The sequence below is a fragment of the Urocampus carinirostris genome, chromosome 6 (genome assembly GCF_059441175.1).
Source record: "Urocampus carinirostris isolate Australia breed hairy pipefish chromosome 6, RoL_Ucar_1.0, whole genome shotgun sequence".
NCBI lineage: Eukaryota > Metazoa > Chordata > Actinopteri > Syngnathiformes > Syngnathidae > Urocampus > Urocampus carinirostris.
Window position 1 is genome coordinate 26244441 of NC_142354.1, and position 26619 is coordinate 26271059.

General features: G+C 38.8%; 1 protein-coding gene and 1 long non-coding RNA gene across 2 annotated transcripts; both read left to right on the forward strand.

Moving 5' to 3' along the window:
• Window positions 1–1699: 1699 nt before the first annotated feature.
• On the forward strand, window positions 1700–6369 carry LOC148364397 (uncharacterized). Its single transcript, XR_015850632.1, has 3 exons — window positions 1700–1859; window positions 2310–2345; window positions 6236–6369. It is a non-coding gene; the product is annotated as an uncharacterized LOC148364397 (long non-coding RNA).
• Window positions 6370–7118: 749 nt separating this feature from the next.
• cyld2 (cylindromatosis (turban tumor syndrome) 2) lies at window positions 7119–25840 on the forward strand. The gene is made up of 13 exons (XM_088338484.1): window positions 7119–8044; window positions 9460–9586; window positions 11115–11353; window positions 11426–11594; window positions 14538–14670; window positions 16520–16624; window positions 16813–16892; window positions 16979–17045; window positions 17125–17257; window positions 19085–19193; window positions 19276–19394; window positions 21120–21324; window positions 24464–25840. The coding sequence occupies exons 1-13, from the start codon at window positions 7631–7633 to the stop codon at window positions 24652–24654; spliced, it is 2091 nt and encodes a 696-aa protein (XP_088194610.1). The 5' UTR covers window positions 7119–7630; the 3' UTR covers window positions 24655–25840.
• The last annotated feature ends 779 nt before the right edge of the window (window positions 25841–26619 follow it).

The window sequence follows — 26619 nt, forward strand, 5'->3', positions numbered from 1 at the left end:
GAATCATGCAGGTAAGTGAGGTAAGTTCAAGAGTATTTCAAATAAAATAAAACAAATAGGGATAGCTGCTACTCACTACAAGAACATTTAAGAAAAATGTCTAACTCAGATAATATAGCTAGTTTTATGGTTTTGCTGGCAGTGAATCGAGAAAATTGAGGTTAGAAATATTATTTTTATTATTACTAGTTTATCACTAATATGTGGACCGATATTTATTTTGTTCATATTCATTTATGTCATTCCGCTATCCACCTAACGTCTCCTGTGAATATATATATATATGTGTGTGTGTATAATATCTCATCTCATCAGCTGCACCGCTTATCCTCAGTGGGGTCGCGGGGGTGCTGGAGCCCATCCCAGCAATCAGTGGGCAGGGGACACCCTGAACTGGTTGCCAGCCAATCGCAGGGCATGTGTATAATATATATATATATATATTTACCAGCTCAGTAGCCTAGATGGTAAGGCGCCCGCTTTGAGATTGGGAGGTCGGTGGTTCGCGCCCCGGCCGAGTCATTCCTAAGACTTAAAAAGTGGTCGGCGGCGCCCTCTGTTGGCTGCGGCTGCATCGGCTCGCTACAACGGGTCAGGTGCAATCGACATTTCGTTCTGTGTACATTGTTACACAGAATGACAATACAAGGAAATTATTATTATTATATTATTATATATATATATATATATATATATATATATATATATACGTATTGGCAGTCACGTTTTCTCAATTTAAAGAGATATCACGTAATATTGGACCACTCGATGTCACTGCATCAAAAAGGACAGTACAACCGAAAACAAATAGTCGAAAGCACAAATAAATAATACACACTTCGGAGAATCAATGAAACCTAACCGCACAATTTATCTTTTCATTTTGTTGCCCAGTTTTTTTTTCACCACTAAGAGGCGCCAAATAATACCACGTCCATTTTAAAATTATCAAGATTGATAGTGATTTAAATAGATTTTAGAAGGGATGAGAGAATTTTGAGCAAATATAGCTATTCAAAATTAAACATTCTCTCTGTCATAAAACAAAAAAATGTCTTAATGTATTGTATTTTCCTGATACTTTTTCAATTTTTTGGCTGGTAGGATTATGGTCCTTTTTTAATATTCTTGACGGACATTCTGAGCATTTACAGTGTTTAAAAATGTGTTCCTCTAGTGCATGCAGCAAATCCTCCAAGGACAAACCAATACAGCAAGTTGCCTCTGGTTGGCCTTAATTCCGTGGCCAGGGTGATATCAACTCCGACACGGCCAAGATTAGATCCAGTGAAAAAACTTCTGGTTATTTATACGTCATGTCTGTCACCCGTGTAATGGGGGTGAGTGGTGACTGCTCCATTAATACCTCCGCTTTGCTTTGGTCCAAATCCAGTGTTGGGACTAACACGTTCCTAGAACGCAGTTGCTGTACTCGTCACCGGGAAAAGTATCACGTTGTTAGTACAATTTTGCAGACATGGGGACTTGAGACTTAGTGACTTGGACTCGAGTCGACTCGAGTCGCTGTTTTTATGACTTGTGACTTGACTTGGACTTGGCAATCTAAGACTCGGGACTTGACTTGTGACTTGACTTGCCCAAGAAAAAAATACTTGGGACTTACTTGGGACTTGAAGGTGAAGACTTGAGACTTACTTGAGACTTGCACATGTGTGACTTGGTCCCATGTCTGCAATTTTGTAACTCTTCTGTCGATACTTCATAGAGCGTTGCTGCGTTATTCCGCCCCTCATTAAATGCAGTTAATGAACCACACCATCCTCTGACTGTTGAATAAATCCTGCACCACTCACGTTTACACATACAACTACAATCCACCAGCAACAGCCGCTTGAAGGGTAGGCATGTATATTCATCTACAAAGTATAACTAAATAAGGTTATGTTGGCGCTTTTTCAAGCACAGAGAACTGATTTTCTCCTTCATGGAACCATTTCTATTCCCTCGCATGCAAGCCAAACTTAAAGCTATAAAATACTCAAATCAGGGGGTCAGTTCATATGCTCATATTTGGTTGTGTTTCACCTTTTCTGAATGAGTGGTAGCACGTAGGGAGGGGAGCGTGGCCTATGCAGGAACAGCATACCAACAAGAAATCAATGGAGCAAACGTTGGCACCGAATTTACAGTAAAAGTGTGCTGAATTTTGGTCCCTTTATTTGTAAACTTTTTTTTTAAAGGAAAAAAAATGTCTTAGACAGTACATAGAAGGAGATATTCGAGTGGTTTGTAGCCCAGAGTCAAAATGAATATGTAGTGTCTCGACTTAAGTGTTTGTTTGATTCCAGGAGCCAAGAAATATGAAGGCTTCACTGCTTCCACAGGTTGGTATATACTTTTTTTGTTTGTTTTAGTATGAGGCTAATTTAAAGCAATTTTACTGAGTTCTGGTCCTTTGTAACTAGTTACTTTCAGAGTTATGCACTAATTTTTGGTTTCAGTTCAACTGAGTTACTTTTTAAATGATGTTACTAATTACGTTTTTTTAGTAACGCGCCCAACACTGTCCGAATCTGCTGCGTCAAATTTGTGAAGTTGTTAGTTATTTGCAGAGGGAGTGTTGGTGTCAGACCCTGAACACTGCACGGCCTTTAGCCAGAGCATTCTTTGGAATCAGTTTGAGTGTGGACACCGTCGTTTCTACAACTGTGTTTGTGTGTGGTACATCTGCACGTGCTCCGTATTGGGCGAGGTGACTTTGGTTTTTGTGTACATTAAGTTAAACACGTGTACAGTCATACATTTTGAACTTGTTTCTTGTATGCACAGAGAAGGCTCTTATGCTGCTTCATTTCAGTCACTGTGTCACGTTTTGCAGCCTGACCCAAATGCAAGGAAGCATGTAGCCAGACAGGAATCTCAGATTTAGGGCTGCAACCAAGGACTATTTTAATAGTCGACTAGTAACCCACTGTTGAAATGACTAGTTGAACAGTCAGTTCATCTTTTTTTTATTTACAATGAAAATAATTTAGATGTGTGGCAAATGATAAGTAATGCAAGAAAAATGAATTCAATAAAAAATGCATCTTTAATAAACATACCGTGGATTTGTACAATCCAAAACCAATGAGTCACTGTGCTCCCTCAGTAGTGACATATATACTAAAATAAACCTTTGTCCATTTTTAGGGACAGGAATCAATTAAATCAGGTGTACATTTGTATCCATTTAAACCAAGAAGAGGCAAATTAGCTGCACTAGAACAGTAAATAAAACAAATATGATGTCCATTTTGTGAAATACCTTCGGTGGTCAACAGCAAAGCCTGTAACAAATTGACTTAACGATTCTCAACAGTTTGAAATATAACTATTTTAACAACTGACATTTGTTCTTTGGACAGAATGCATTGTTTTTTTAAATACATTTGTCAGGCATAATGCTAAAGCTCTTTTTATAGTGAAATATATGTGTATAAAATTATGTCATTATGTTCTGAATGTCACGGTATGTGTACCAAAGCAATTCAGACTCAGTTTTGGTCAGGTGTCCGATGTGCTTCTTAAATGTTTGTGTGTCACTGATCCACCGCCATGATGCGTAAAGTCTTCATTGCAAACTTTGCAAGTAGTCTTTTTATTCGCCATATCCAAGTTGAAGTTTTCCAAAACTTTAGAAGTTATGGTATGTGTAGTTTATATTGAACCCACCATTTGTGTATGTTTTAGATACCGCTCGAGCCAGAGACACTATTGCGCATGCAGGGCTCTCAGCAGGGATTATATTCATGTAGCGATTCCTCTTTCTGTTTAATGAAATGAATTGTCGTCTATTTCTATTATCGATTTTTGTCAACAATGTCAAATAATTGTTGCCACCCTAGTCAGAATAAGGATTTTATTTAGTTACAACTCCGATTAGCAAAGTAATAGCCAAACAAACAAACCAGGGGTCTCAGTACAAATAACAATGTCCAAACCAGAAACCAGAAACAAAACCAAACCTGACATGACAATGGCAATATTCAGGCAATATAAAGGGTTCAAGTGATAAGAGTCAAGTGTGGAGATATGGGACGCAGGTGTGCGCAGTGCAGCCACTTCTATAGGGGAAGGTGGCATACCTGATCCTGACAGTCCTTATATATGGAAATCACACCAAAGAAATACATTTTCAGGGTAGAGCGCTTATGGGACTCACTTAAGATATGTTGAAAAGCTGCTTTAAATTGCCTGTGTTAAACTCATGGCCTGGGGGCCAATCGTGGCCTGCCACATCATTTTATGTGGCCCACTAGAAAATGTTAAGGGAAGCACATGAGAAAAATGAGCTGCATTGTGTCAAACAATGACTTGCAGATTCAATTATGTCCGCTGGATGTCACCGAAGCTAGGCTCCTCTCGCAAAGCTGTATTTGCTGACTTCCATTAATCAATCAGAAAACATTGAGGAAATCCATCCCGATGTTCTTTTATCTAAAATAAAAAGGTATGCTGTTGAAAGCAATACAAAAAATAGAAAATTAAAGAAGCCACCTGCGTAATCGCGAAAGTCAAATTTGTATTTGAGAAGTAGTCTCAAACAGGGTTGGGTAGGGTTACTTTAACTGGATTACTTTCAATTACTTTTGGATTACTCCAATGTCAAATATGCTAACACTCCACTTATTGAAACATAAATATTTTGTTTGTTTGTTTGTACATGATTCAATTGTTTGTTTGTACATGATTCAAATTGAATCGTTTCTTGTACATGATTCAATTGTTTGTTTGTTTGTACATGATTCAAATTGAATCGTTTCTCCGGCGCCGTCACGAATGGCAGCCACTCCAGCAGCTCCCGTGTTATTTTCGATTGTTCTCAGCTCAGGGATGCTGCTGGAAAAGTGAATTTCCCTTCGGGGATGAATAAAGTATCTATCTATCTATCTATCTATCTATCTATCTATCTATCTATCTATCTATCTATCTATCTATCTATCTATCTATCTATCTATCTATCTATCTATCTATCTATCTATCTATCTATCTATCTATCTATCTATCTATCTATCTATCTATCTATCTATCTATCTATCTATCTATCTATCTATCTATCTATCTATCTATCTATCTATCTATCTATCTATCTATCTATCTATCTATCTATCTATCTATCTATCTATCTATCTATCTATCTATCTATCTATCTATCTATCTATCTATCTATCTATCTATCTATCTATCTATCTATCTATCTATCTATCTATCTATCTATCTATCTATCTATCTATCTATCTATCTATCTATCTATCTATCTATCTATCTATCTATCTATCTATCTATCTATCTATCTATCTATCTATCTATCTATCTATCTAATAAAAGACAAAAGAAACTAAATATGAATAAAATGATGACTCACAACACGTGGTAAGCTTTCTCTCCTGGCTTTGATCTCTTTGATCTCCGGCAAAACTAACAAAATGCGACAGAAACAAAATGAAAATAAATCCATACAGCTTGCCAACATCATTTTTGCCGTTCCATTTATTCGTTACTCCCCAAGTCTGCACAAAATTTTGTAATTTTATTCATATTTAGTTTCTTTTGTCTTTTATTAGCATATTTGGTAATCCAAAAGTAATTGAAAGTAATCAAGTTAAAGTAACCCTACCCAACCTTGGTCTTAAATTATAATACCATTAGTATGTGTACATATAATAACCTCAAAAAATAAAAATATAATATTGAAAAAGTACAAGCATATACCAATAAGATTTTGGCTTCAAATATCATGTAATTCAGGACAATTTCTATATTCTTGGAATTTATATTGTCATAAAGTGGTTTCAAAGAGTTGGCCTATATTTTGACACGTGCTAATTCCAATAGTTTGCAGTTCTCTCCATCAACAGTCCCGGTATATAAGTGTATAGAAATCGTAAAGCATTCTGACAGTAAGTTGCTGATTTACAGTCTCCTTGTTACTGTTGTACATCTTCCAGTCTGAAACAATTTTAAGAATGAGATACCGGTAACTCCTTTTAGAAACATAGGTGAGTTGGCATCTTTTAGAGGTCATGCAACCTTTTTTTAAAAAAAATATATTTTGTCTGTATAATTGAAATGAGTGGTATTTTTTAATGTATTTACTGTATATAATTCCTTGAGGAGCTTGAATGAAGATTACTTGTTTACACCAACTAAGCCTGAACTCTCAATGTTAGTGCCTGGGTGAGCAAAGTAAAATCATCTAAGTTATTAAACTTAGTCATCGTTTTGTTCTTAGACGGTGAAGGAAGACAGACTTTTTCTTCATCTTCTTGTTTGAATCAACATCCCGGTCACAAGGAGCAAGAAGAGTGACAGAGCAGAAAAGACTGTTGGTGATACGTATGCACTCACTGTACACTTAAAAATAACGTGATATATATATATATATATATATATATATATATATGCCCATCCATCCATTCATTATCTGCACCGCTTATCCTCAGTAGGGTCGCAGGGGGTGCTGGAGCCCATCCCAGCTATCTTTGGGCAGTGGGCAGGGGACACCCTGAACTGGTTGCCAGTCACAGGGCACACAGAGACAGACAACCATCCACTCACTCATTCACACTAAGGGACAATTTAACCGGCCAATTAACCTGACATGCATGTTTTTGGAATGTGGGAGGAAACCGGAGTGCCCGGACGAAACCCATGCAAGCACGGGGAGAACATGCAAACTCCACACAGGAAGGTTTGATCTCACAACTTCAGAACTGTGCCACACACGCGCAAACCCGTGTGCCGCCGCAGCTACCAGACTTCCTGTGCGGGGTTTGTATGTTCTCCCCGTGCTTGCGTGTGTTTCCCCCGGGCTCTCCGGTTTCCTCCCACATTCCAAAGACATGCATTTCAGGTGGATTGGCCGGTCGAAATTGTCCCTAGGTGTGAATGAGCGAACGAGTTGTCTGTCCCTGTGTGCCCTGCGATTGGCTGGCAACCAGTTCAGGGTGTCCCCTGCCCACTGCCCAATGATTGCTGGGATGGGCTCCAGCGCCCCCGCGACCCTACTGAGGATAAGCGGTGCAGCTAATGAGATAATAATAATATATATTTATATAAAATAGTGGAGCAAGGGTGCCCAATGAGAATAGAATTTACCGTCACATTTGTTTTGTTATTCTATGATAATGAAAAAAAATTCCAACTCAAAGCTCAAAAGATATGTATGTTTTTAACATTTGGCTGGCTGGATAAAAAGCCTGACGGGCCGCCTGTGGCCCACGGGCCTCATTATGCCCACCCCTGCTTTTTAGTCACGCTGCTATGGCTAAACTAACGCCACCAAAGTGCCAGCAGTTCCTTGTTATCTTATCAGTCACGCACTGTCATTGAAATGTCTCCCATTGAGTTCACTTTTTCTTTCGTGTTGAGGGCGGAGACGCATTACAGAAGCAAGTGGGCGTGACTGCTCGCTTGGGTCAATATTAAGGCAAGCACAAAGGAAGCTTGACTCTCGCAAGAAGTTTCTTGGCAACGTCTGCTATGATCTGTGAGAAGTGATCCATATTTTCTTATGCCTTGCCGTTGAGTTTCAGGCGCCGGGTCTTACGAGCAAACCATCGGGGTGAGCATTTGTTTTGTCAACACTCCTGCAAACTTCAACGAGAAACACTTGTGATCAGACTCAATGGAAAAGTTTTTCATCGTCATCCGCGGGAAGTCGCGCAAAGGTTTCTGTCGAGGATGCATCGGCCTGATGGAGGCAGAGACGCAGGAAGGGGAGATGACGGGGCTGCTGTATCCCGGGGGAACCAGCTCAGGGAGTCCCAAGAATGGGGGCCTGGTGCGGAAGGAGGACACTTACCCCCTGAGCCGCCACCAAGCTCAGCTCCTGCTCTACATCTCCTCGGCCAGCAAACGTCTGGAGCTGCTCTGCAACCCTCAACTCTTCTCAGCCATTTGTGAGATAAACTTGGGGGATTATGTGGTGGTGAGGGGCAGCAAGGGCCATCAACCCGGCTTGGTGACGAACCTGATGCGAATCGGGAGTGAGGAAAACAAAGACGACCTGCAGATGATGGCCTTCGAGGTGGAAATTGTGGTAGGTGATTGTTTCAGTTTTTGCTTTTGAAGTCCTCTGAAAATGCAGTTGATGCCTCCGAACGTCAAACTGTCGTTTCCTATAACAGGGAATTGACACACTGTGAATTAATAAATGAAAGTCTTGTGGCTTTTTTCAAGTATTTTTCTACCGGATACTAAATTTGTTTTGTTGTAAAATAATACATCAAACACAAATCTGGTTCCCCGTGTAGCCAAATGTTTCCAAAAATTCACAGAAACATCGTGGTTCACAGTCACAGATCCCTTAACTGCCAGGGTTGTTGGGGCACTACTTCCTGTGGTGTGTCTTGGCAAGTACAGCCTTCCAGCGCACATCCCTCTCCGGGCCTGTTTTTTGGGTAGGGGTTATCTTCCCCACATGAAACAGATAGTACTAGTTTCCATGGTTACCAGAAACAGGAAAAGCCCCCTGATCTGACTCAGATACAGCACCTTCATCATCATGTTGCTGTTTTTTTATATGTATATATATTTTTGTCCGTTTCGAGCAGGGGTCTTCAACGCGGTGCCCCCTAAGGACAGCTGAGGTGCCCGCGGACCTGTTCTGATAATAGCTCACCAGTGCCAAGTCACTTTGATTTTCGGCTAAAATTCTTTTTTATAGTGGTTGACTGAGTCTATTCAACCCTACTTCAGTAATTACATAGTAATAACATGGTAACAACATAGTAATATCATGCTCAATTTTTATTTGATAAATGCATATCAAACTGGGTGCCCTCTGTGCTTATTAGTAACAAAAAGTAGCTCTCATTTTGAAAAGGGTTGGAGACCCCTGGTCTAAAGCGTCAAATTGAACTTTCAACCCAGGCAGATTATCCTTTCCTAAAGAATATCTAAAATGAGAAACATTGATAAGCAGAGCGCAGAATTTTCTTTCACTTTAGAACCATGTTGTTGTTTACCATAATGACAAGACTAACAAATCTGTAAACATTTTTTACTTGCTTTTTTTTCCAACGCAGTAAGTAAAGCGTGTTGCGCCTCAGGCTAATAATTACTCAAATGCCGTCTCAGAACAAACCCATGCATTGCATCGTAACTTTAAACTTGTCTCACATGAAGGTGTCATTCAATCAACTCACTTTCCAGAAACGTATAGTAGAAATTGCACGTTTAGAGTCTATTATGGACTCGTTTGCTTCTTAACTGGATTACCAGTCGCGTGATCTAGTGTGCTTCGAATCTTTTGAATAACAGCTATAAGACACAGCTATTTTATTGTGCGGGATTCTAAGTGTTGTCCTTTATCACAATTACATTTTCGTAGATGCATTTGGCAACTGTTTTGTTTGGAGTGGGTATCACAAGGGCATCTCTTCTGAAAAAAAATCTGGGATCCCTTGTATGTCCTTAATGTACAATCGAGAATAAGAAACGTTTGCGTTCCAGGAAAACGATCTGACTTCGTCCAAAAAACCCGCCCCGTTGTCACTGTTCAGCGCTGCCGATATCGTCCAGGTGGTCCCATCCTACTCCATCCCCCTGGGATTAAACTGGAATGCCAGCCACCCTGTCGGTATGTATGCCTTGGATGATCAGACAGTGTATAAGGCGCACGCCTAAAAAATAATTTATTGTCATATTTAAGGCGTAAGGGACTACAAGGCGATTCAAATTCAAACGACACTAACGGTTGCAAAATAAATAAAAGGTTGCGATATATCACCGATCACAATTGCATAACATTACATGAAATGGGATTCAAAACTGAAGTGCAGCAGGGCACACGCTGGATCCTATCCTCTTGGATACAGACAACACATGAAAAGGCAAAAGGTTTTATCTCATGATCACACTATTTTTAGTCACAGTACCAAAATGTTGATGTTAGTATTGTTCCGGGCCGCGAGAATCTTGTTAGATATGAAATCGGTCCTTATTGTATTGCCGACTCACAAAGTCATTGCGGAGCGCACGAGGTGCTCAACTGAATGAAGAGAGAGACATTGTGGGAAGTAATTTGGTTGTTTTGAACTGAATGAAGGGAAAAGCATTGGGGAGAAAATCCGGTCATCCTAAAACATTTAAAAGGAAATGGCACGGCCAGGCGTATTAAAAACATTTGTCACTTGCAATGTTTAGTTTGAGCTAAGAAGAAGTGTAACAAGACCTTACCTGATGTATTGCCTGTATCCCTACTGGTCTACTGCAGTGTGTCTTATCTGGTGGGTGGGGACCCAAAAGGGGTCTGCGGGCTTTTGCCATGACTAAATCAGCCTAAGAAAAAGAAAAAAAATGGAGGGTCAAATACAGGGGTAGATGCCAATAATGCCCTACTCGATCTCTTGTTCCTGATCAGTCAATCGTCCCGTCCTAATTGTGTTTGAGAGGAACCACATCTCATTTTAGGGTGATTTTATTCGTTTTATTTTCTTTTTACATAATAATGGGTCCGAAGAAGCTGTTTCAAGGGGTTGCTTGTATTCGAGTATATACTGTACTTGTTGTTTTTATTTTTACTGATCATTTTTTTTTTGGGAAAAAAAGGTGAATATATTATACTATCTTTTCATTGATACTTTTGAGGAGTGGAATTATTTTCTTGATTTGTGTCACAGCTCGACATTAGGGTGGAATGGTGGGTCCTCAAAGAGGACAAGTTAAGAACCAATGCCGCTATCCAGGTTCGATTCCCGTTACATCCAATGTTATGCAGCTGTGATCAACCATCCATGTCCCTAGCGGTCAGAATACCGTGCTCTTACCATTACTATCTGTGGTCGGCGATAAAATTTCCCCACAGATAAAAAATTGTATACAGTATAACGTGTAAAAATTCTAGCTGATTTGGGGATGTTGAGGGTGCCTTATAGTCCGGAGAATATGGTACACAAGGAAAAAACAAACACCTGGTGCAGTAGAAAAACTGGTCCAGGAATGCAGAAAAGTGGAGTCGTCACATGGCTCAATCTGGCATGCTGTCAGAATCGTCCGCACGATTCGAACATACCGTCTACCTGTGTTAGTCAACAGTGTGTCGCAAGATAACAGATAATATATGTCAGATGACTTTCTAACCTGAAACCTCCCCACATTCTTTTCAGCTACAAACAAAAAGCCCGTGACACGCATCAACTCCATGCCAATTTTTAAATCTCGTGGAAAAACGAAGCAAATAAATCAAGAGCAGAACATCAATCCCAGTCTGATTCCCAACACGTCACAGTTTGAAGTGGGGTCCTTGGTGGAAATTATGTCCAACACAGGAGTCACTGTTTATGGAGTCGTGAGGTGGCTCGGTCTCCTTCCGGGAAAAACTTCGGAATGGGCGGGGATTGAGTTGGTGAGTGTCAGGATGATCGTGAACAGTTTTGTGAAGATTTTCAATTAATAACGTCTTTCTTTGTGCATTCAGGAATACGATATCAACAGTTTCTCCGACGGGACGTATGAAGGCAAGCGGTGGTTCACCTGCAAAAAGAGCAGAGCTTTGTTTGTGCCTGTCACTAAGTGCAAACCAGACAGCAGGTTTGACTGCTCCTTTGTAGAAAGTGACGCCAACAGTCAAGTGGAAATTCCTCCAGGTTGGTTCCTTGATGCAATAAAACATCCATTTAGCAATTAAACTATCAACGCTCTATTAGACTTCTTAATGAAGGCAATTACTGTAAAACAAAATATTGTTGTCAGTGACATTTACCACCCTGAGCGAAACGTAATTTCTTTTTGTTTGATTTTTAAAAGTCATTAGTCGATGACCTTAAATTACTGAAACTTTTATCGCAGGGTTTTACGCAGAAAACTTGCTAAACCTGGTGGTCAGGAATGGGAACGATAGAGAGCATAATTTGACCTAGGCAAAAAATAGGCGATAGAAAGTAAGGAATGATCGTCACACTTTAATTGTGTGGAATGCTACTCGTCAATTGGTGGGATGCTTTTAACTATTTTTAACTTTGTGTAAAAAAGGCGTGAGGTTGTTTATGGAAGAATGGAATTTGGACGTCAGTTGGGCTTTACAGTGAACCCCCTGAATAGGACATTAATATGTTCTGAAATTGCTGTATAACAACGGATAGAAACCTGAAATATGGATGTTGGATTTGAAAATAAGTCACAAAAAGGATTAATGTTGATTACCCAAGTGTTTAAAAGACAGGTATTGAGATATTTTAAACAACTTCAACAAGAATTTGACATGTCTAAAAATTATTTTTATAAATACTTGTAACTAAGACATTGCCTCCAGAAACATGATGAATGGGGGAGTAAGGAGCCAACTAAAGTGGAGGAATTATTAATATCATACTCAAATGGACAATCAATAAAGGGGGGTTATCTCAAAATTGTATAAAGCTCAGCAAATTGATCTCAGTAATGATAGGATGGAAGTTATGGAAAAATGGGAACAAGAAGCTAATGTAGTGATAAAAGAAGACGACTAGGAGAAAATTCTGAAAGAGGGACACATAATAACCAGCAGTCCGACATGGAGGGAGTTTGAATAAAAAGTAAAAATGCGATATTTCTATACACCCTCTATCACTTCAAAATATAAGAATACATCCAATTGATGTTGGCGGAACTGTGGGAGGGTGTGGGATTTCCGGCATATTTTCTGGAATTGCCCTGTGAAATTTCTGGAAAATTATTCAGACGGAAATAAAATGAATGATTGGTTGGGAGTTACCTATGTATTAGGAATGTTGCCAGAAGAGTTATTGACTGGTCAGTACAATTATGGACTAAGGGTTATGCTTCTGGTAGCAAAGAAAATGATCAGTTTCCTTGCTGAAACCACAACATCCTGACATAAAACAATGGAGAGACAAAATAAAGCACATGTACATTATGGAAAAATTCACTTCAAGACATCAATTGAAACTCGATCAATTTGAGAAAAGACGGGAACCTATCAGACAATTTTTACTTGATGTCTATGTTTATTTCTTTTTTGTTTTGTTTTTTGTCTTTTGTTATTTATGGGAATCTCAATTGTGTAAATATTTTGTTTGTGTTGCTGTATGGTGCGTGACCCAACCATCTGTCGAATTGTGTGTGAGAAATAAAAAGTTATTAAAAAAAAGAAACCCGAAGTAATGCATATTTAACTCATAACTAATGTATTCCAAACCCCCGGTGCCCTAGATAAAAACATTAAAATAACAAAATGAATTACAAAATAGTATAATGCAAGAACTACTTACATGTATAGATTCAAATAATTGTATATGCAAGTATATATGAAAAGGATAAACAAAATTGTATTGCCTTTGATGTCCCGTGACTTGAGCTGGTCAAGTAGAGTAGCAGCTGGACGCGGAAGCGGGCAAGTTTGCCGTATTAACCATCATGTTGTGTTAGGAATTGGCCCACTAAATGTTGTTAGCGGGTCAAATTTGACCCAGGGCCAAAAATAAATTAAGTATTGCTTAATATAGTTTATACAACATCCTAACAAATGTTATATGCATCCATAACCGTATATTCATTGTAATTTGATTTTATGGCTCCTGAGACATGTAAAATGAAATGAAATGATCTGCATTTATATAGCGCTTTTCAAGTCAATGAAGACTTCCCAAAGCGCTTTACAATGTGCTTCACATTTATCCATTCACACACACCAATAGCGGCCGTGCAACCATGCAAAGCGCCAACCTGTTTATTGGGGGCATTGGGGGTTCAGTGTCTTACCCAAGGACACTTCGACATGTAACACGGAGCTGGGATTCGAACCTGCGATCTCTTGATCCCAAGACGCTCTACCTCCTGAGCTAATGCTGTCACTTTTCACATTTTACACCTTTGAAACAGGGTATTGGAGACCCTAACACTACATAAGGGTTAAAAATTAAACTGGTTTTAAAACTCCCACTTGCAAAGATGCTCATGCCTTGAGAATATTTCCTTGCTTTAATCGCTTCCTTAATCATTGGCCCCATTGTTGAATGGTAACGGCTGGGCAACTTAGTGAGGGAAGCCATTTGTATTTCTTGATAATCACAAGCTTTGTTTCCATGGTTATCATATTTTTCTCTTCTCTCTTTAGCATCATAGTAAATGAATACAGTACAAAAATACAGTGTTCTATCGCCAATGTGCAAAGTCTTTACAAAGAACAGGAGATTCTGAACTGAATGAAGAGGAAGGCATTGGGGGAGGTAATCCAGCCAAGAGAATATCTGCCTTTTTATAACTCCTTGACGTGAACCAATAACAAATCAGTATTTTTATGACCTCAAGCAAAAGCAGACAAGCATCGTAGAGAGGTAATTTGTCATAAGCACAAAATCAGCAAAATTGGATTTTTATATGGTTTTGGGCATGCGAAATAATTGTTTTTTGAGATCAAAATATGAATAGAATGCTGCAAAAAGTGCTGAAAAAACTTCTTATTACACACCTGTGCAGACAAAAGGTGGAAAGACGGGGATGCTGTATCCTGGGGTTTTACCGTATTAAACATGCATTTATTAATATATGATCGTTGGAAAATAAACAACCTTTTCTTTCGTGTGTTTTAGTTCCTCCGTATGTGGAATCGGAGGAGTACGTGGCGCCAATCGCAGAATCCGAGGCCACGTCTTTGCTAGTAGGAAGAATGAAAGGGATTCAAGGTCACATCAACTCCTGTTATCTTGATGCCACTCTTTTCAGGTAAAACCAGTTCGCCACCCACCAAAACACATGACTTTTGAGTGGTTCTGTGATATAACTTAACTTCTAGATGTTATATAATGACAAGCTACAAAGTGGCATAGGTGGGCAGGTTCATTTTGAGTGTCAGTTGTACGGCATTTGAACCCTGTTTTGCGTAATTCAAAGCGGCGATCCATCATAGATGAGTTGTCATCGGTCTGTTCTTTCGTCTTGTTTTTACATCATTGAAATTACTTACGCAGAACCAAGGAACACCGTAGCTTTAAGTTCACCCCACGACTATAGAAATTCAGAACAATTTAAACATGTTTATTTAAAGGCTTAAACCCAAAGCAGCAAAACTTTATTTGTCTTAGAGATACATTTTTATTTATTTTCAGGGTTCATCTTTAGTGTTTATTGTTTATGCCTGTTTTAATGAACTGAAAAAAAAACCCCAAACCTGTTCAGGACCTTTTGGCATACTTAAAACAATGGAAAAGTGCATGAAGATAAAATACCCACACCGTTATCTTGCAGTAAACCTAGGCATCCTATCACCCCTTAAAAAAGAGAAAATAACCAAAACACAAAAAATGTATGCAAAATGTGGTAGAGTAGAGCACTCCTTTTTATGAGCCGTAGCTTCTTAATTACTCCTCGATTTAAAATCATGGAAAAATACATGAAGATAAGATACACACCGCAGCACAGTGGTTAGCACGTGTGCGGCAGAGTTCTGAAGTCATGAGATCGAATCCCCTGTGTGGAGTTTGCATGTTCTCCCCGTGCTTGCGTGCGTTTCCTCCGGGCACTCCGTTTTCCTCCCAGGTTAATTGGCCGGTCTCAATTCTCCCTAGGTATGAATGAGTAAGTGAGTTGTCTGTCTGTCTGTCTGTGTGCCCTGCGACTGGCTGGCAACCAGTTCAGGGTGACCCCTGCCCATTGCCCGAAGATAGCTTGGATGGGCTCCAGCACCCTCGCGACCCGACTGAGGATAAGCGGTGCAGATAACGGATGGATAGAAGATACACACCGTGGTGGTTTGCAATAAGGACAGCAAAAGTGAAGGAAAAAAAGTGTTTGCTGGTAGAGTAAAGGTCCAATTTTTAGAATCCTTACCTGATCAAACACGCGAATGGGGCCTAAAATGTCAATCCTTATGTTAGTTTTCGGACCGAGATGGGCTTCTTTCTTGCTGACTTTTTTTTTTTTAAAATATCCACCGGTCATTGTTTATTTTTCTCACAAGGGAAGGAGAGGGGGCACAAAATCCATTGCGCAAATCCTCCACAAAGAAAAAGGAACTAAGAACAACGGCAATGATTTTTTTTTTTAAGTCAGCGAGAGACAAGCCCTCTTCCTTACATGTTTGGGTTTGCTTCGGGATCAGTCCCTCAAATCAAGTAAATTCGTCGGACTCGGGCTTGGTTCGGGCTTTAATACCTGTGGCTGGGTTGGGCTGGATTTTTTAGGCCCGATCTTACTTCTACTGTAGATGTTCAAATAGTATCCTGACTTAAAATCATGGACAGCTCCATGGAAAACCTCTCCCAGAATATTTTATCTCACTTAAAAGTTACACACAAAAAGGGAAACATAAATCCATGAAATACCAAAAATGAATTGAAGAAAAAAGCTATGATTACTGGTAGAGTTTACCTCCCCTCTTTATGGCTTTTAGCTGTTTAATTATCTGCCTGACTTAAAATCCCTTACTTATGTGCATGTGGAGTTTCTCCTAGACTTATCAGAAATTCATTTTTTTTCATGAAGGCAGGAAAACAAATCTTGAAAACACCTCAGACGGAATCTGCAATGTGTTTTAAGCCGTGAGAACTAAGTGTTTATATTTTCTGTTTTTCAGTTTGTTCAGTTCCTCCGTGACACTGGATAATATCTGGCAGAAACCATCCGACACCGTGCAGCCGATCGCTTCTGAGCTGAGAAAAATAGTCAATCGTTTACGCAGGTATCGAGTTCTTCTCGTCAAAATGACATAGTTTATGGTTTCATATCCTCACATTGGCAAAACATTTGAATGTGACCACAATTTGTAAACATTTAATTCTCGAATGTCAGCACATCGAAATGACATCATCTGCTTTCTTTCTTGGAAGTTTTGTCTTCCGTGACTGACTGAGAGTGCGTTTCTCGCAGACACGGGTTCGTGCCGGCTGCCAGTGTCATGAATTTCCGAAACTTGCTTGGCTGTGACACCTTTCGGACGGAGGAAAAAGGTTCGTTTTCCTTGAAGTCAATACATGAGGATCTTGCTGAAAGACAGAGTTCATATTCATAGTTTTACTTGTATGTTTGACTGCAGACCCAGAGGAATTCATCACGCTTCTGTTTCAGAAGATCCTTGGCATCGAGCCACTGCTTAAACTCAGGTACAATATTCTACTCGTCACGTTTCAAAACTCTCGTCGAAATGTCAAATTTAAATCGGTAAATACATATCTCCACCAGGTCATCGGGTAGAACTGATCAGGGGGCCTACACGTTCCAAATCTTTCTGGAAAAGGAGCAAATGACGCAGATCCCCACCGTTCAGCAGTTGCTGGACACTTCCTGCCTGTCTTCTGACATCAAGTTCGAAGAGGTAAGCTCAAGATCTTAAGAAAAGACAAAGAGGTGGGGTTGGAATTAATCAGTAATCGGTTGATTTTATTTTATCACTGATGGATTAGGAACAGTTTCCATTTCGTTCCTAGTACAGTGTGCCCTTACCATATCCTGATTTGACTTTTCTGTCCGTTTTTCTATTCATTGGTTCTGCGGAGTTTTGTGTATGTCATGGACATTTGGCGGCCTTTAATTGGTGCCGGTTAGAGGTAAGACCGGGCCTCTAACACCCAGTCCTACTCTTCCCTGGCCCGCTGGTGTTGAAACCCAACTAACTAACTTGATATGAGGGACCAAGTCCGAAGTAAACCCTAATTTTCATTTTTTATTGGTGAGGAGGAGAGAGGAGGAGGGGTGTTTTCTTGAATATCAGGCTCGGCCCAGGCTTGATGCCACTACATTCAAACTACTCGGAAAACTGCCTTCTGTTTCCTGGATGCTGATTGTAACAATCCAAATGAATATTTGACATGTCTAGTGAAAAACGAATAACCCCGTATACATGCCACTGCAATCTGATAAGGGGAGGAAGCATGATTAACGTCATTATGCAATTATGTTATTTCATAGCTAACTTTTGACATTGATTAAGGGCGTCATTCCTATCACTCGACAAAATCAACAAAGTACAGTTCGTTCTTGCTCCAGAAATGTGTATTCCATTGTTGCGTCCTGTCTGAAATCGAGCTGTTTTGTACGTGGCTTTCCAGAAGCATAGACTTACACAACATATGGATGCATACAACTGTTGCATGCACTAAGTTTGGACTGCAGCATTTTTGTCTTGGCGGCAGAAAATAAAACAGAATCACTCAGAGAAATAAACCAATACACGTTAATGTGTTTTTAGTGAATAAGCCAGAGTTTATGCATGTCATTCCTCCCTGTACTACAAGTCCCATGGTGCTTGGCAACAAGAAACTATCCTGGATGAAGGAAACTGCAAGTGTGCAGTAATCTGCACAAGTTGATTCCTTATGTTACACTATACTACATATTTATATAAGAAAAAGCATCCGCCTGCAAAGTAGACAAACAACACCCCAGAAGCAGTCAATAGTTTATCAAAATAATCTGTCAGGACCAGAACGGAACCAGGACCCACTTGCGTTACACTTCTCACAAGTTTTATTGGAGGAAAGAGGACGGGCTGCGCCCACGATCCAATGCTCGCTAGACGCGGGAAGCAAGTCGCTCTCTCAATGGGATCGTGATCCGAATACAGAAGTGGATCTCCCGTAGCGAGAGATGGCGTTGTCAGGGACGGAAAAACAGGTAAATTGCCGGTACAGGAGAGCAAAAACGTGGTCGGGGACAGAAACGGGTCGTAAGCCAGGACAGGAGAGCAGACGTGGTCGGGAACAAAACGGGTCGTAGCCGGAGACAAATGGGAGCAAAAACGGGACAGGCGGGAGTCAGGGGTTGAAAAAAGGCTTGCCTTAAAAAACAGAGGCTCGCAGATGGACTGACAACAGGAGACAGACAGGAATGGGTTCAAATACTGACAGGGAGCCAATCAGAACCCGCGACAGTTGGGGCCAAATGAGCGGGCACAGCTGAGTCACATTGGTAATCATGACATAATCTCTATATGTGTTGGCTGAGTTATTTTAGGAATTTTTGAAAAAGAACCAAACCCTTCTGGAACCGACATCAGCGTAACAACGTTTCGTTTTAATTTAACACAAATAAAAACAATTTATTTGATTAATGGATTTAATAATTTTTTTTATTGCATTTTTGCAAACAGGTAATTCTTCGTCACTTTGTGGTTTTAATTGTAATATAATTGTCTGTTCCCTAGATGCCCAGCTGCCTTATAGTTCAGATGCCAAGGTTTGGAAGCAAGTATAAAATGTTCTCCCACATCATTCCGTCCATGGAGTTAGATATCTCCAACCTTCTTTACAACTGTAAGAAATATTTACTCATTCGTTATTCGAAACAAACTACGGAATCCGGCATCACTTCCTTTCCAATTGTCTCTTTTTACAGCTCCTCGTCAGTGTTTCATTTGTGGGCAATTGGCAGAACACGAGTGTCTTCAGTGCCTGCCTGATCAAAAACTGCATCCAGGGAGAATTAAGCAATACTGCACAATCTGCAACACACAGGCAAGGCATTTTTATTCAAAATAATGCATTTAATCGAGGGATCCTCTACAACAGGGGTCGGGAACCTTTTTGACTCAAAGAGCCATAAAAGCAAAAAATATTAGTTTTATTTTGGGAAAGAGCCACACCATATATTATGAGACAATTTACTAAATTGCTAAACCCGCGCCCCAGACAAAAGCTTAGTCTTTAGCACATTTATTTTTGATGATTTGATAAAAATGATGAAAAGAGAATAATGCCAGAGCCCCTGTCCCAAAATCAACAAACATACCACTTTAAACTTGTCTCTTTCTTGCAATTACTCAAGATTGGTTAAACTCCTTTTGACCCTTTTTTTCATACATATTGGTTTCAAAACCAGATGCAAGCAGTTATTGTGTAAAAACGTCACAACATTCTGCAAATAGGGAGCCTGATGAGCTCACTTTTGGCACAGACGGCGTAGGGCGAGAGATGGGAGGGAGTGCTTGCACTTTTTGCATAGCTCCACCCATCCCTCCCACTTACCCAATCAAATGACTAAGTTCTCTTCCGGTGTTTTGGCGTATTTACAGTTCTGTGGATTCATCATAAGGTATCTGAACACTGAATACAGATTATATAGTGAACTTTTATACAAAGGATTCTTTAACGTTGTACAGCCAAAACGAGTTTTTTTTCCCCCTTTTTTTTGTGTGACACCTTGACTGTAAATTGTATTGAAAAACGTGCCCTATATATACTGCGAAGTAATTCTTTGTAAATTAGCTTTGGTTTGGCTTTGCGTGTACCTGAATAGGAGAGACAACTCAAGTTTTGAACAAGATGGAGAAATTTTGCATGCAATCAAATTTGTCTCTGAGCCACAGATACTCATAGAAAGAGCCATATATGGCTCGCGAGCCATAGGTTCCCGACCCCTGCTCTACAATGATCAAAAACATTGATTTGAGAGATGATAACATCAAACTACATCTTAGTTGTAAAACCGATAACCCCTAAAAGAAAAGACAAACATAACATTAATAATTCATTTGTGTGTGTGTGTGTGTGTGTGTGTGTGTGTGTGTGTGTGTGTGTGTGTGTGTGTGTGTGTGTGTGTGTATATTTCTATTTTTAATACATGTTTTTTACAGTATTGGCAGTAAAACGTTTTATTTTTTCGTTTATTTACCATTTAAATTATTGTTTAAATTTCATATTTCATCCGTTTTACAATATTTTTAGCTTGTTATTATATTGAAAACACACATAACACTAATAATAATAATAATAATACACATTCAACATTTTTCACGGTTTTGGACGAAATAGGTATGCAATTTCGTATTATTTATTGTAAGTGTTATTTATCTTGTTTGACGATTTCAATTAATGCTCTAAAACTATGTAATTTAAGTCATATTTTTTATTTTACTATATTTTAAACGTGTTTGCTTATTAATACATCCTAAATGAGACAAATGCTAGGTGTGCTAATTTTAAGTATTTCTTTCTGACCTTGGTAATAAATAATTCATAAACAGAGAAAAGTCATCTGCATCTTAGGTGTTTTTTTTTTTTTTTTCGATTTTACAAGAGAAATAACTCTAAAATATTGTAAAATGGAAAGATTATACTTTAAGTAGCTACATTTTCTGTCCAGGGAAGAATGTCATGCACTGAATAGTGTGTAAAATATGAAAAGATATATGTAAATATGAACACACTACATTTACCATTTAATATTTACTCATTCTGCAGGTGCACAGACATTCCTCTCGACAAGGGCACACCCCGAAACGTCTATTAGTTCCAGCAGGGGTCGCTGCAGGTTCCCCGGCTACCCGGCACACCATGCAACTGTTCGCCGTCCTTTGCATCCACACGAGTCACTACGTGTCTTTCGTCAAATCCGGATCCGACCCGCACTCCTGGCTTTTCTTCGACAGCATGGCAGACAGATGTGGTGAGGATCTTAAAAGAATATTGAGTATTATTAGGCGCCTCCTAGTGGTAAAAAAAAAAACCTTCATTCTTTAAATTATATATATATATATATATATATATATATATATATATTGATTTAAATCATAAGCAAAATACATTATCTATTTTATGAATGTGCATTTTTTTTAAAATACAAGTAGGTTGAGAAAGTCATTTATTTTACATAACATGAGCCCCTCATCTCATTGAAGCTGACGTAATTTTCCACCATCATGCTGCTACGGGTACCCATAAACCTCAAAAAGACTGGGCAAAATAAATGAGAATTGGTCACTTAGAGCCTTCATAGTTAGGATATTTCCTTGTGTTTTGTAGCACTTTTTGGTTGCACCACACGATACAGCAACATCTAGTGTTCAAATATTACACAGTGTCCCTTTAAATTAACCAAACAAATCTTATATCCCATTTGAAGTATTATTTTTCCTACCTTACTACAAGCAATTCCAAAAATATCAGTCGTGCCCAGAAACGAGTGCTTAAGTAATTGATGCTAAACATAAAATATTCTCAAACTTCTATTTTCAAACACCCAAAAATGAATATTTTTTTCCTCACATTTTAAGCTTTCGTTACTACTTAATATTTGTAAAATAATTTCAAACAAATGCCAGATTATTTTTCTCATTTAAGTAGTTTCACTTTATATATCATTAAAATGCCATGTGCCGTATAAATATAATTTTGCTCGTTTTAGGTGTAGTTTGTATCAGAATTTCTAAAATATATCAAAAGTCTCACATTTTTATATTTTTTTTTAATAGATCACAGAAACTTCCTCGATCCATTTTTGTTGTTGAGGCCCTCAAACAAAAAAGTTTGGGCATACCTCATGATATTAATTTACTTTATATCAGGAAAAAACTATTTGTTTTTTACTGGTTCTATTTTGTGAACACCAAAGTCTTTCAAAGGCTTGTATAGATGTATTTACGATGGCTACGATAATTAGATTAGGTTAGTACAACTTATGTTTAGAGTCATACACATACTTTTGGAAACTACAAATATAAGGAACAGCACCTAAAGCAGGGGTGTCAAACTCATTTTAACTCGGGGGGGGCCACACAATAGAACAAACATTATCTCGGGGGCCGGACTAGTAGATTAGAGGGAAATAAAAGAAGAAAGAAATAAGAGAAAGGTGTGGGACAAAGAAAAAGAGAGAGAGAGAAACAAAAGAGATAGAGAAATAGTGAGATAGGGGGAAAGAAAGAAAGAAATCCAAAGAGAAAAAGAGAGGGGAGAAAGAGAGAAGGGGAAAGCAAAAGAGAGAAAAGAGATAGAGAAAAGAAAATGAAAAAGGGAAGAAAAAGCAAAAGAAGGTAAAAAGACACAGAGAGAAGAAGAGACAAAGAGGAACAGAGAAAGAGAGACACAGAGAGTGAAAGCAAGACAGAGTAAAAGAAAAAGGTAGGAGAAGAGACAGAGAGCGAGCGAGAGGGATAGAGAAAGAAATACAAGTACAGCATCTTTTTGAGAGGCACCTGGCTTTGGCAGCATCAAGTGGACATATTTCAATCTGTGCAGCCCTTTCAGTTGTGATTAAGGGCTATATAAATAAACATGAATTGACTTGGCTTTTTTTTCTCTTGCTCTTCTCTGAGCCTTGTCTCGCGGGCCGGATTTAATCCCTTAGCGGGCCTGATCCGGCCCGCGGGCCGCCTATTTGACACCCCTTGCTTAAAGGGACATTGTGCATTGGTTAGCGCTTCCTAGTGGTAAAAAAACGTCATCATTAAATAAAACTTGTCTATATGTATACATTCATTTGAATAATAAGAAATACAGAATCATATAAACATGCATTTTTTTAAACACTCATAGGTCAAGAAATTATGTTTTTTTTATCTTAAAATGAGGCTCACATAGAGGGAGCTAACATCATTGTCCGCCATCTTGATGCAATGAGGTACCCACTAAAACAGAGGTGTGAAAACTACGGACCACTGACCCCATTATCCCCCCTCAGGTTTTTTAATCCGGCCTGCCAAACGTAAATGATAAAAATATTATGACGATAAATAATAGAAAATACTATACTAAGTACCACAAATTGTAAAAGGTTTTTTGGGGTGCCATCTTTGTCTCAGTCTTCAACGAAAATACTACAAAATTCAAGATCAAATTTAGTGCTTAAATACATGTTATTTTGGTTTAACTCTAAAAACAAAAAAAAATACTACAAAAATAGTTTTAAAAACACGCTACTACATTATTACTAAAATACAAATACTATTACATAAATATTACTGCACAAATGTTGCTAACAGAAGTACGACTATAGTAATACGACAAAAAATACTAATACTAATTCAGCCCACTTATGGTAAAATAAGATAATAGGCTACTTATGGTGCCTGAATAATAACAATTAGGCAGCTTCTAGCATTTATCATCTCAATTTAAAAAAAAAATCATGTTGATTTATATCATACTTTGAATATTTTATACTTTATTATTGATTTTATTGTTTGTTATTGCAACATCTGTTGCAGCCTGGTCATCCTGGAAGGGGGATTACCTCATGTGCGGTCCCTTCTCAAGGTTCTTCATTTTCCTCATGCTTCGGTTTTTGAGTTTTTCCTGGCCCTCCTGTAGATTTCAGATCAGGGGATGGTGTAATCCTAGTCCATAGTTTGCAATAATCTGTAGTTTGTACAGCCCTTAGAGACAAATAAACACAACTTGACTAAACCACAGAAATGATAATTTCATGTAGTGAGCAAATTTTTAGCGTACGTAAGTGGTTAGCTGTTGGCTTTAGCATTTGTATTGTTTAGTATTACTTTAGGGGTTGTCGAAACTTGTGTCGCTTTAGCAGCTGACATCTCACTAGATTTAGCCGTCGTTAGCTGCCCATCATTCATTCAACTTTGACACCCCTGCTTTAAGACTTATTTAGTTACCCTATGACGTATTTATTTGAAAACGTTCGTGCGAGCACTGGCATGTTTTTAAACGAAACCGTTTGCCCGTGACTGCAATAGATAAAGCAGTCTCAACAAAAAAGCAGATAAGGATGCACTCTGACTTCCTTGTCTCGTCTATCCGTCCTCAATTTGATATGGAATAGAAGACACGTTTTTCCTTTGCAGGTGACGATCAAAGAGGCTTCAACATCCCGGAGGTCCGAGCCTGTCCGGAGCTCGGCCACTTTTTGGGCCTGTCGGAGGTGGAAAAGGCGCGAGCTAATCCTTCGTGCGCTCCCGAACTCGTACGTCGACTGCTGTGCGACTCGTATATGTTCTTATACCAGAACTCAGCCACTGTTCTTTCCAGACCTTAAATGAGGAACAAAGAAGGACACTGTGTTCTTGCAACAGTCCCTTTATAATAACTTTGAGGTTTATCGAGCAGATTTTGATTACTGTAAATTCCGGACTACAAGACGTTTCTTTTTTTCTTTTCTATATTTTTAACACTGCGGCTTAAAATGCGATGTACGACGTGGTACAAAGAAACATGTTGTGCCGCGATTACCTGTCCGTAGTTGTCAATCTTATTCAACTAGTCCAGCCGTCAATTGCAATAACAAATGCGTTGGAATGCAACAATGCCACTCAATGTACCCGTACTGACTAAATATCTGAAGACCGTACTATCACTACAGCCTCTACACATGTTGAGCCATGCGACTGATCAAGCTATTTCAACCCTCGCACGAGAATTGAAGAATTGAAGTTTTCTTCGTCCCACTCCCTTTCGGACATTCTGTTAAACTTCACCAAGAATGTAACTGCCTGAAATGAATAAATAAATGAAACAATAAATAAGAGGGGACTAAGTATTGCTCCTGCTACATAAAAAAATAAGTATACATGCCGACACTCGTTACTAACGAAGGAGGGGTACCTGATGATTATCGGGCTTATAACATCAGTTTTCTGCCTAATGATAAAATTTACACGATAATTCGTCACAAGCTGACACACTAAAATATTCAATCATTCGACACTACTTATTGGAAAAATTCCAATTTATTTATAGTTAGGTTGAGTGTCTTAATCATTTAACAGTGTGTTACTTTACATTAATAGACATTTCCCCGCTGATTTTGTTAGAAATGTACATGAATGAGTTCATTTTCATGGCTCTTTGAGCCAGCGACTTAAAATCCGGTGCGGCTTGTACAAAAACAAAGTTGAGTTTGCCCCTTAAATTTGCGCGTGTGTTTTTCAATCAGGGGCGATCTGTAGTCCGGAATTTGGGATATATCATTCAAAAAGGAAGTGAGTGTAGTTTTCTTTTTTTTCTTTTGGAATATTCGCAAAGAATTACTATGGTACCTTATATATTTGAACATACCAGAGGTAAAACTTTTTTTTGACATTGCATTATTTTATCATTGTCCTTGTATTTATGGTAAGGTTTATAGTGTCTTATGCAAATGTTCTTAGGTGTTTTTGTCTGTTTTGTGCAATAAATAGATTTCAGCAATTGAGAATGAAATAAAATGCAAGTCTTCTTGGTCATTCGTGTTTAGTCTCTTGGTAAAGGTATAAACATGGACTGATGTGTTTACTGTAAACATTTGCACTGGATGTATGAAGAAAAAAGTCCGGCAAACTCATTTTGGCACGGCGCCACATGATACCAAAAACATTATCACGGGCCCGGACCAGAAAAGGAATGGCATAAAAAGCTGGAGGGGTAGGGGTCTTTCTGGAGGCTCAGAATTAAATTATGATTCAGGGACGTAAAATTTGATTATAAAATGATTATTGAGGGATTTGTCCCCCGATTTGTATTCCTTCCCTAAGATCCAATCCCTTGTTGTGTTTATTAACTGTGTATTTGTATAGAAAAAGAGCAAAACAGCAATTTAATTCATTTTCACTACGGTCGATATAGGTAGGGAAACTAATGCAGACTTGAAAGTGAAGAAAATTGCATTCAAACACAAATGTAAAGGATTGAGTTAACAATTTAAGAGTCTCCCTGCTTATTTATTTTATATGAAAATGTATAAGGGATGGGCGCCACCAGGCTGTACTTGCCCTAGACACACCACAGGAAGTGGTGCAGCAACCACCCTATTGGTTAAGGGATCCAAACCCCAACGCCAACCCATGCCTGAATATAAAAACGTAGATTTTAGATTTCATATCCATTATAGAAAGGAGCTAAAGTTTCTTTAAACGTCTGCAAAGAAACCTTCTATTTATTTGTATATTTCGTATTTCCTTAAACGTTGCGTTCGTGACTTTTATTTTAAGTAAAATATCAACAGGATGGATTTCCTCTATGTACC